This window comes from Bos taurus, chromosome 11, assembly GCF_002263795.3.
Source record: "Bos taurus isolate L1 Dominette 01449 registration number 42190680 breed Hereford chromosome 11, ARS-UCD2.0, whole genome shotgun sequence".
NCBI classification, from domain to species: Eukaryota; Metazoa; Chordata; class Mammalia; order Artiodactyla; family Bovidae; genus Bos; species Bos taurus.
The window spans coordinates 24,582,165-24,594,195 of record NC_037338.1 but is presented as its reverse complement, the minus strand read 5'-3'; the positions used below and the strand labels follow the sequence as shown (position 1 = coordinate 24,594,195).

The 12,031-nt window shown below is 40.5% G+C and overlaps 1 protein-coding gene and 1 long non-coding RNA gene across 4 annotated transcripts in view; one reads left to right on the top strand and one right to left on the bottom strand.

Moving 5' to 3' along the window:
* EML4 (EMAP like 4) overlaps nucleotides 1-7,771 on the bottom strand; it is a 154,716-nt gene extending 146,945 nt beyond the window's left edge. For all 3 annotated transcript variants that reach the window (XM_059891434.1, XM_024999052.2, XM_024999055.2), the window contains exon 1: nucleotides 7,508-7,771. In XM_059891434.1, coding sequence (XP_059747417.1) covers nucleotides 7,508-7,532 — 25 coding nt within the window. In that variant the 5' untranslated portion in view covers nucleotides 7,533-7,771. The remainder of the gene's footprint in view (nucleotides 1-7,507) is intronic.
* A 17-nt stretch (nucleotides 7,772-7,788) lies between these two features.
* On the top strand, nucleotides 7,789-11,778 carry LOC104973318 (uncharacterized). The gene is made up of 3 exons (XR_809667.3): nucleotides 7,789-8,027; nucleotides 8,750-8,860; nucleotides 11,279-11,778. It is a non-coding gene; the product is annotated as an uncharacterized lncRNA (long non-coding RNA).
* Nucleotides 11,779-12,031: the final 253 nt, after the last annotated feature.

Sequence of the window (12,031 nt, the reverse complement as noted above, 5' to 3'; positions counted from 1 at the left end):
TGAGAGACTTTATTTTGGGGGGCTCCGAAATCACTGCAGATGGTGAGTGCAGCCACAAAATTAAAAAACACTTGCTCCTTGGAAGAAAAGCCATGACCAGCCTAGACAGCACATTAAAAAGCAGAGACTACTCTGCCAACAAAGATCTGTCTAGTCAAAACTATGGTTTTTCCAGTAGTCATGTATGGATGTGAGAGTTGGACTATAAAGAAAGCTAAGTGCCGAAGAATTGATGCTTTTGAACTGTGGTGTTGGAGAAGACTCTTGAGTCCCTTGGACTGCAAGGAGATCAAACCAGTCCATCCTAAAGGAAATCAGTCCTGAATATTCATTGGAAGGGCTGATGCTGAAGCTGAAACTTCAATACTTTGGCCACATGATGCGAAGGACTGACTCATTGGAAAAGACCCTAATGCTGGGAAAGATCGAAGCTGGAAGCTTCAAAGATTGAAGCTCGTCCCGACAGAGGATGAGATGGTTGGATGGCATCACCGACTCTATGGACATGAGTTTGAGTAAGCTCTGGGAGTTGGTGATGGACAGGGAAACCTGGCGTGCTGCAGTCCATGGGGTCACAAAGAGTCAGACATGACTGAGGGACTGAACTGAACAGAAACATTCTGCTCCTCATCAAAAATATCCCATAGATTTAGCATGTATCAATGATTCTTGTCTCAACTAATCTTTATTAAAATGGTTGCAAAATAATCACATGAATGTTTAAGTAGATAATTTCTGGCTATACTCCTAGATCCCTAAGGTATATGCACTTGGTCTCCTTGACCTTAGGAGCTCTACAGGGCAATGGTTTGAGTGCAAGACTAGAATAATCAGGTACAGCTTCCAGAAAAAGACAAGTGTACCTGCTGCCTGCCCAGTCACTTCAGTCGTGTCCGACTCTGTGCGACCCCATGGACTGCAGCCTACCAGGCTTCTCTGTCCATGGGATTCTCCAGGCAAGAACACTGGAGTGGGTTGCCATTTCCTTCTCCACAAGTGTACCTGAGCCACGCCTTAAAGATTGGATAGATTCTGAAAAGCTAATAAAATGGAGAGATAGTCAAGACACAAAGAAATCCATCAGGAAAGCTGGAAAAAAAAACCAATATGGTGAATCCTTCTGCAAAGTAAGTATAATACCCTAGCTTATCAGTTTTATAAAACCACATTTCTACATATGGAGTTTGCCTGAACTGATTCTAGAACTACAGATATACTTCTGCTGCTACTGATGATAACTATGGTATAATCATTACATTTAGAGTCAAAAGTTGGACGCGACTGAGTGACTGAATTGAAAAACTTTTCAAAAACAGCACAATTCATTATAACTCCTACTTCTGATTGTTTTTTTTTTTTTTGATTGTTCATCCACATTTTCATATATGTCAGCCATCCCGCCTAGTCTTTCAAAGATAGGGAGTAACAGGCATTAAAAACGTATCTTTCATCTGAATTGTGACTCCCCCGTAAAATAAATCTTATTCTGCAATCTAAGGCAAACATATTTATATGAAATTGAGAATTTCTTGAAGCAATATCATGCAAAGCACGAATATTTTATAATCTTTTTTTTTCCTTTCCGTCTCTCTCATTTTTTTAAATATTCATCTTGACCCTCAATAAACTGACTTCTAAATCCTTAATAAGTGATTCACAAAACTTCCACTTGATAAACACTACCCTAGAACCTGAGATACAGTTCTTTATTAAATTTTCAACAAAGTTGGGAGACAATTTTCATTTATTTCAGGTGAAATAACAGAAAAAAACAAGAACATAAAGAGTTATTTAATTTTTTTAAGGATTCTACTCTGACATTGTGTATGGTAATTTTTTGGTCTTCAAGTTATCATTTTTTTAAGAAATGATGGTAAGAGCAAAGGTTGTACGTTGCCAGTTATATACTGGTTCCCTAGTAATTTCCCCCCAATTTCACAGGATCATGAAATCGCCCCTGCTCTGCTATGAGATTTCAAACACACATGAGTGTCAGCCTTTCAGCGGGTTTATAATCTGGCTGTAGAAATAAGACTTACAGTAATTTTAGGACTTGTCATAATTACTTCTACCTTTTGAGAAGAAATATTCTGTGCTAAGTGCCCTAAAAACGTTCCTGTGTTAAAAGTTCAAGGGTGGATACTATGAGTTGGGAATGAAAGAGAACAAAGAAAGTGTTCAGAAAAGAAACAATATCTGAGTTGGGCCTTGAAGGGTACTTCAAGACAGAACAGACACAGGGATGAAAAACTGCCAATCAAATATGGGAAAAAAGAAATAGGTCATTTAGGCCAGATCATGTTAAGACAGTAGAAACAGATTATGGAGGATCTTGACAGCAAGGCTAAGGTGCTTGAATTTAGTCATTAAGGCAATACAGCAATCTGGAAAAGGCTCCCCCTCTCCCACCCCTTACAAAACAAATTATGGACAAAGTAGAGATTCTTGAGGCTATGCAATAATGCAAACACAGAAAAATAAGGCCTTCAACTGTGGTGTCAGAAAAGGAAAGTAAGGAATGTGAAAAGGTGACAAGAATTGATAAGTCTTAGAAGAGATTTTAATGTGGTAGGCAAAAATAGCTAAGAGTCAAACATTTTAAGGCTGGGTGATACTTACAGTGAAAAATTAAGAAGTTGATTTAGAGGAAGAACAGTTCATATCCAAGTACATTAGAATCGACATGGAAGTGGGTTATGAAAAGTCAGTAATAGGATAAGGAAAAGAACACTTGGTCCCATCAGAAAAATCTGAGTTCAAGTGAAAAAAATGGTTAGGCTCTAATGAGAAAACCAGAACGCAAAATTATATCTATAGTATAATTTTAACTGTGTATAAAAAGCACAGGAAAACACTAAAAACATGTACATCAACATGTTAACGTCAGCTGACTACAAATAAACTAGGAATAAAAGATTTTTTTTCCTTCTTTTGTATTGTGTTCTCATTGGATACAAACCTTACAAATCAGGCTCCGAACCCCCACCCCAGAAAAAGACGAAAGGGAAAAGAAAAACCTGGATTTGAAGTCTTTTCAAAAAAATGCAAACTTCTTGAACTTTAGTTTCTTCATCTAAAAATGGGGAAATAATTTCTTCTCTCTCAAGGTTAGTGTGCAGATTAAATGAGATAAAGTTTTGTAAACTATACAGCAATATGCAAAGGTAAGGCATTATAACAATCTATGACAACTACAACTATAGGACAAGATATCACACACAGACATAAAAACACTACAGATTTGGGAAGTAGATTATCTCCTTACACTTTTAAAAAGTTTTAGAATCCATTTATTTTTAAATCAAAATGTTACTGTAATATTTCTTATAAACAGACACTGAGGTTTTACATGCAATATATATATATAAATATCATACATATATAATTAATACAGTACTTGTACTACATGCTGTTCAAACTTAAATACAAAGCAAAAAAAGAGCTAGTAGTTATCATTCCCTAATATTTGGACTTCTAAGTAAGTTATTTCACGGTTTTAAAAAGCCACAGTCTATTGAAGATAATTTCAGTAATCTCCAAATGTCATCTCTTAGAAGTTATGTGCTTGATACACAGCACTGCCTTCTAAATGATGCCTTCCCCTTCAACTCCCACTTCTGGTCCTTTACTTAGGATTAAACACCTCTAGATACCTATTTAAAACCAGATAGTAAGCTCCTGAAGGGCAAGAAGAATGTCATAAAAGGGGTACATGTTAAGAAATACTCTAAGTCATGTTATAGATGCTGTAGTAACCATTTAAGAGTTACTACTCATGTCATATTATAATATAAACCTGCCTCGAGCCCTTCAAGAGACAGCCATTAACAAATTAAAAGCTAAGGAAAAATTCCACAAGTAATGTTACTACATGAGAAACACTTTTATATGAATAAAGAATACTTGATTAATATTTAAAAATCTTACACTACACTATTCCTTTAAGAAAGCAAGAGTATATATGAGATGAGAAATGGTAAGTTCTAATATTATGTTAAAAAATCGTTTTTTTCATGTATCTGATAAACTGAAGCGTATTATTACTGCACTGAAGAATGTTACATTTCTTATACTAACCCTATAATTTAATTTATTACAATTTTTCTTTAAAAAGAAGTTTAGGAGTTTTGTTTTTAATCTTTGGAGCAGAAAAAGTTAAAACTGACGTGGTTAACAATATGCTTTCTTTAAGGCATAAACACTGACTAAACCTGAGGCTATTTCCAAGACAAGTTTTAAAATTAAAACCTTTATTGTGAAAAAGAGATGCTAAAGAAACTAGGCATGAAACGCACCTAACCTATGCCTTATGAAAATCAACAAGAAAAGCTCTGTCAACAGTTTTCCACTTCTGCACATAGACCTGAAATTTAAAATGTTTTACTATATACATGTTTTGTACAGGTATGTGTGTATATTCATATATACTGATTTGGAGGCAGGACATTAAGACAATTCATTAGTGAGTATTTCCCCCTCACTAATTAAAAAAAAAATTGCTTCTAAAGTGCTGCTTTTTTGTATTACAATAATTTGTGAACTAAAAGATACTATGCTTAAAGGAAAAAATACAAACACCTGCCAGTCCAACTGCCGGAAACTCATCAGCTGCAGAGAATAAAAGCATCCTTTCGTTGTTTTAAACGTATGGACAAAACAAAAGAAATATAACAGGTATACAATTTCAAAATGGCAAATATAACACAGACCAGCACCTAATATTCCTCTCAATGATTTCAAAATCATTACACAGTTTTAATTGCCGTTAGACATCTCAGAAAATGCACTTAAGTGTTTTCCTTATCTAAACACTCATCAATGGTACAGTCTGAATTTTTAAAGTTTTTCACTTAACAAAACGATGCATCATAACATTCCCTTAAATAATCAGCTTCTCTAGAATCAGTTTACAAAGCACTCAGTTTTTCTGCTTATAAAAATGTAGTTTTCTTTATTTTCAGGAAGCCATACAGTACATAAAATGACACACATACACTTCCTTGAGAATAAATACTTTAATACTCATGACCCCAGAAGAACTTCACGTGTTTTGAATTCTTGTTTGGTTAAAAAAGGTTTTTAAACATCTACTAGAATACAAGAGCTTGCCTTTACAATCATGGCTCTCCTGAAGGTAAAATAAAGATCAACGTAACTCTAAGTGCTAGACTAACGAACTGAAGGGAATAGAAACAAGCAATTTGGCTAGAGTTGGGCAAAACTATGTTTAAAGACTACCAGTAAAATATACCAGCTTTACCCTTACCCCACTCCCAATCCTTTAAGGTTTCAATTAAGATGGGGCCTAGTTTTACTCTTTCAAAGGGGGACAGAAAGAGAAAGCACACATCTCCTGCTGAGAAGTATCTTCATCAGGAGCAGCTCCAAAAATACTGCCAGGAACCATTTCTTTCCCTCCCAGCTGACACAGGTTCCTCTCTTTAAATATAAGCATCTCTTCTGCTCCTGATCAACATCATACTTAAAGAAGGGAAAAGTCTCAAGGTGAGACCCAAGGGTGGTACCAAATGAATAAAAATAACTATTAAATCAATACAAAAATTCAACATCACAATCAGTTATAACATTCTTTATGAAAAGTGGGAGCCCCAACTAAAATTTCTCTTTCAGTCTCTACTACCAGTTACCTTATGAGAAGGATAAGAAGGAATAGTTGTTTAAAAATGCATATCCACTTTCAAAATAAACTTAAGTGCACCCAATTAGTGAGAACGACTCCCACAAAACGCTTACAGAAGATGAAGTTTTGGCAAGCCTTCGAAGTCCACAAACCAACAGCCAGAAGTAAAAGCTGATTCTAATTTGAGCAGTGATCCCACCATTCCCACAGGCTGAGGAGCCAGCAGTGCAGACACCTCAGCCGCACAACATCCCCCAACACTCAGTTTCTTGCCCAAGTATATGATCACCTCTTTGTGAACATAAAGGACCAGTCTTTCAGTCCAATATGATTAGGGAATAAATCCAGACACAGGCATATGGCTTAAAAAAAAAAAAGGTAGTGAAAAGCTGATACCTCTTTAAAAGGAGCCCAAGAATGAAACAACTTCACTATGAAAGGAATTATAAGACATCAAAGGTTAGATAATGGACAACAGGTGCCTTTGGGGAGGAAAGAGTAACACTCAGTTGCCTCCTATTTTAGGATTTCCACTCTCTAGTGTGTGTTTCCCAAAGAAAGTGTATGTGTTTTTCCCAAATAAAGTCATAGCCAAAATTACGGTTTTTACTATTTAATACCTATAGTGGGTCCACTGTTCTTAAATATACTTTACATTAAAAAAAAAAAGTTGATCTCAACATGTATGAATAAACTATGGCCTATGGCCAGATCATGCATTCATCCATGAACATTAACCAACTAGGAATTTATTATCAAGAAATGCAAAGAAAGGCGTCAAATACTCAATATACCAATCCAGCAGCAGGTATCACATAACTGCAGTATCAGCCAAAGCAGAAACTGTTTCTCTCACCATCATAACAGTTGAGCTCAATCTTTACAGTAACCAAATTCCAATAGCCTCAAAGAATAGTAATTCCAGACACAGATTATATGGCTCTGAGTACCAGCCACGAGTTCTGATTCTCTTACCCAGTTACAAAATTTACTACCTTTATTCGGGTGAAAGGGAACACTGAAACAATACTTCAGCCTACTTCCCTTTCTCCATTCCACAAAGACAACATATTCCAAAAATGGAGAATCCTTTCTTTCCCTGACAGAGGCCCCCTTTCCTATGGATTCATGGGGCAGGACTACTTCTCCCCAGCATGCCTGCAGAGCCAGCACGCAGACTTCTGCTTTCACTCCTCTCTTAAAGAGGGTCCCCCAACACAAATGCGCCTCTTCCTTTCCTGTATTAGGCAAATGATGCTTCAGTGCTACTGGATCTCTCCACCACTACAAAACGTTCAGAGAAGTGGAGGGAGTGAGGGGAAGTTGTCAGTTACTCGGAGAGATACTTAAAAGACGACTCCAAATTTAAAGTGGAGGCTTGAGGAGGAGGGAGGGAATGGGGGTCCCTTCCCTAAAAGGGAGCCTGTGCGTGGGTAAGGGATGTCCCCACCCTGAAAGAGAGCTCGGTATGTAAGACGGGGGAGGAGTGTTGTACCCAGAAGAGATTCAGGTTTGAGAAAGAGGTGTCCTAACCTTGAAGGTGGGGGGAGCCGTGAGTGTATGGCGGGGGGGCGCAGCAGCTTTAGGGCGGCCTCTATGAAAGAAGGGGTTCCCACTTCGGGGAAGAAGCGCCCCGCACTGACGGGAACGCTTGGAGGAAAGGAGGGTCTTGCTGAGGAGGGCTGGCATGGGGGAGGGGTTCTGAGTTCACCAGAGCCCGGAGAGGGGCGGCAGGCTCGAGGGGAACATGTGCAGTGGAACTGCTGCCATCCCGAGGGGCAGGGTGGAGAGCAGGCCCGGGCTGCGTGTGCAGGGAACAAGGTTCCCACCCTGCGCAGGAGAGGAAGGGCTCCCAGCCGCACTCACCGAGGCTGCCGGCGAAACCGTCCATCTTGCGGGGAAAGCGCCGGGCTCCGGGCTCAGCGGGGCGGGCACTTCATTCAGCGGACCGACTAGGGTGGCCGACGCTGAGCCTGACCCGCTCGCTCTCTCGGACGCGCGGCTCGGCTCCCGCCTCCGTAGTCCGTCGGCCCGTGCGCCCCGGGGCAGTCAGCCGCGGCCGCCGGGACCACTTCCCCGTCAGGTTGAGAGCCGCGCCGCTCCGCCGCCTGCCCTGCCTCCGTCCCAGACAGCAGCCGTGAGCGCCGCGCCGCGTCCCGCCCCCGCGCCCGCGCGCAGTGGTAGCACCGCCCCCGCGCACGCTGTCACGCTTCCGACCCCGCCTCCCACGTGACGATCCGGAGGCGGGGTCCCGCGGACCCTTCCCTCTCACCTTGCCTTAGCCTCGGATTCCGCCCCCCTCGCGGGGAACGTGTGTCTGCGCTTGCGCGGTGGGCTTCCTAAGGGCCTAGGATTTGGGTCTTGAAACTGGTTCCGAGGAAGTGGGGTAAGGGGAGACCTCCAGCCTGGGATACTCAGGAACTTCCAAGGATTCCTTCCTTCCTAGGGAGTCCGGAGAGACCCTTCAGAGCTCAAGTCTGGAGCTCCTCTGACAGGAGATGGCCACCCCGAGTATCTTAGCACACTAAAGAGGCAACCAAGTTGGGGGAGGAATCCAGTCTTCGCGGGTTCTTCCTTTGCCCCAGTAGGGTGAGGGACAGAGATGAGGGTGAGTCTTCTTGACTAGCTCAAGGCCATCACTACACAGCCCAAGGCTCACAGCAGGGCAGGGCTCAGGATGTTCCAGAAGCAAGGAATGTTAGTACTGGACAGGACCCAAGCGTTCATCTTGCCTCCGCTTCACTGAGCCTTAGAAAAGACATAACCTGTGCAAGGTCAGGAGAAGAAAATGGCAACCCATTCCAGTATTCTTGCCTAGAGAATCCCGTGGACAGACGAGCCTGGTGGGCTACTGTCCACAGGGTCGCACAGAGACACGACTGAAGCAACTTAGCATGCATGCATGCACTGGAGAAGGAAATGGCAACCCACTCCAGTATTCTTGCCTGGAGAATCCCAGGGACAGAGGGGCCTGGTGGGCTGCCGTCTATGGGATCGCACAGAGTCGGACACAACTGAAGCGACTTAGCAGCAGCAGCAGCGCGAGGTCATGGAACATGGTAAAGGCAGAACTAGCATTAATTCCCCCTACCTGTTGTTTTCCACCAGGGATGCAAAGCCACCCCTGACAGGACAAATCATAGGATTGCCTACTAGGGAAGTAGAACAAAGGGTTGAAGTAATCCTGCGTTCCAGCCCCAATTCCATGTGACTCAAGAGGTGAGTTATCAAGTCACTAAACTCACTTGGGCCTCATTTTATTCAATTGTAAATGGAAGACTGGATAGGTAAGCAAAACATCTAAACCTTCTTTTTCATCCTCACTCCCACACACCTGTATTCTCCATCCTTCTAAAGACCTTCCAGTGGTTTCCCAAGTCCCTCTTGGGACTACGTTGTGTGGATCAGGGGACTAGTTACAGAGGAGAAATATAAGGTATCCAGGAACTAAACTGATCTGTACAATAATAAAGAGCTGGCTCAGAAGAGATTTAAGAGTGATTTTACAGCCTTTCCTGATGCCTCAGAGGTAAAGAATCTGCTTGCCAATGTAGGAGACTCAGATTCCATCCCTGGGTCTGGAAGATCCCCTGCAGAAGGAAATGGCAACCCACTCCAGTATTCTTGCCTGGGAAACACCATGGACAGAAGAGCCTGAAGGGCTACAGTCCACAGGATGGCAAGAGTCAGACGTGACTTAACGACTAAACAACAACCAGTCCTTTTAGTCAGTTGCAGGAGAGAGGAAGATAAGAAGATGAGAAAAATGAAATAGCACCTGTCATAATGAGAGGAACTTGGAGGACCTGGATGGTTGAAAGGACTGTTTAAACATTTTGTCAAAGTCTTATAGTATACTTTTCACCTTTGATGTCTCTTTAAAATTCTTCCCTGAAAGTCTAAATTACTTTAAATTTCTTTTTTGGATATCAGACCTGTGTGTCTTCTGAATGCTATGGGGAAAGGGCCATAAAGCAGCCAAGATAAATTCAGGTTACAGACAAAATGGTGTCTGAGGTTTCCTCTTTCTTCGAAATTATTTACCCAGTGTTTCCTTTGCTATGGGCATTTTCATATCTGTATGATTCTGTTAAGTCTTAATTGCTTAATATTTGAGACATGCTTGCTTCTGACAGCTGCTCTTCTGTGCCTGTATGCAAAACTTTCTGCTTTAAGTCAGTTGAAAGAATAAAACTTGTATAGTGGTATATATACACATTTAAAAAAACTTTTTATTTTTAAATACTGTAGATTCATATGTACTTGTTAGAATATCCTTTACCCAGGTTCCTTGCAATAGTGATAATCTTACAAATGCTATGCTGTGCTAAGTTGCTTCAGTCGTGTCCGACTCTGTGTGACCCCATAGACGGCAGCCCACCAGGCAGCCCTCCGTCTCTGGGATTCTCCAGGCAAGAACGCTGGAGTGGGTTGCCATTTCCTTCTCCAATATATGAAAGTGAAAGGTGAAAGTGAAGTCGCTCAGTCGTGTCCGACTGTATCGACCCCATGGACTGCAGCCCACCAGGCTCCTCCGTCCATGAGATTTTTCAGGCAAGAGTACTGGAGTGGGGTGCCATTGCTTTCTCCGAATCTTACAAAACTATAGTACAAAATCACAACCAAGATATTGATACTGATACAGTGGAGATACAAAACATTTGTATCATTTCCATGAGCATGAGGATCCAAACTGTCTTTTATAAACACACCCATTTTCCTCCTGATACCATCTGCTCCTTCACTCCTGGCAACCACTAATCTGTAATCCATTTCTATAAAGAGGTCATTTCAATGGAATCATGTAATATGTAATGATTTGGGATTGGCTTTTCTCACTCAGCATAATTCTCTGGGGATGTATCCAGGTCATTGTGAGTATTAAGAGTTTGCTGTTTTTATTGCTGAGAATTCCATGGTTGGGATTGTCACTGTTTGGCCATTCATCCATTGAAGGCATTTGGGATGCTTCCAATTTGGGGCTGTTATATATAGAGAGTTGCTATTAATGTTCATGTACACATATTTTTTTGTGAACATATTTTTCATTTCTTGGGATAAATACCCAGGAATTGGATTATTTGGTTGAATGGTAGCTGTGCATTCCATTAAAAAAAAAAAAACTGCTAAATTAAAAAAATAATAATCATTTTTTCTCCCAGTTTTATTGAGATATAATTGATATACAGCAAGTAAATGTATATTTTTAATTCAGAGAAGGATCCATGTTTTGTGGGGGCCTGACACATTTACTGTTTATGGGGCCCCTTTAAGAAAAACTAATATAGGGACTTCCCTGGTGGTCCAGTGGTTAAGATTCTGCACTTCCAATACAAGGGATGCAAGTACAGTCCCTGATCGGAAAACTAAGATCCCTCATGCCATGTGATGGAGCTAAAAAAAAAAAAAAGCTAATACAAACCATACAGATACAAAATTAGGTTAAATCAAGTATTTATTTAGACTAAGAAAAGTAATCACAATAGATTATACATGTTAAGACTGCAAATACCATAAACATTATAAAGTTGAGAAATGTGACATCTAATTAAATGTCCAATGCACGTTTACTAAATTTCTTGGTTGTATATTCTTTGATTACCTCTTCATATGACAACGATTTTTTTTCCTTAATAGGTGTTATTTACTGGGATCCTGTCATATGAGCCTGTTACATGATCCTGCTATATGGGAACCTGCTATATAGGTTTTGTACCCAAGTACTTTGTGTTTGTATGCCTGACCTCATTTCAATGTCACAGTAAGCCTATAAGATCAGTGTTATGAATATGACAGTGATTTTTAAATAACTTTTTAATAGAGAGGACAAAAGAAATGTAGTTTTTCCTCTGGCATCATTGTTCATCAATCAGTCTTTATTATGGACAGCTGGGATGCATAAAAAACCATCTGACACATATTGAACAGGCTGTAATACTGCTGAAGGAATTCTGATTGATCCCATTTCATGGGATTACCCTTTAAAAAAACAAGAAAAGAAATAAAATGTATGATGAATTAAAAATAAAACACTGCATTATTGAGTGTATTTCTAACAGAAGAGAACTTCCATTTTGGTTTGACATCAATGAGAACCAGATTTTCCACTTACAGTTTGTACATGTCTGATGATTAGAAGAATTTCCCCTGGACTAGCTTCTGGCTCTTTATGTTTCAAACCTTGTTTCTCCCACACTACCCACATACTTCCAGTGCCAGCCATGTGTTAATACCACATTATGACCTCTAGCCCTGTAACCTCCATGACAGGATACCAAGTGAATCAGTGCAAAGGGCCATAGATTCCATCCTGGAATCTGTTGCTAAACAAGGAAAGCCAGCAATAACTGAATTAAATGGGACTGTAACACATGTAAGTATGTTTCATTA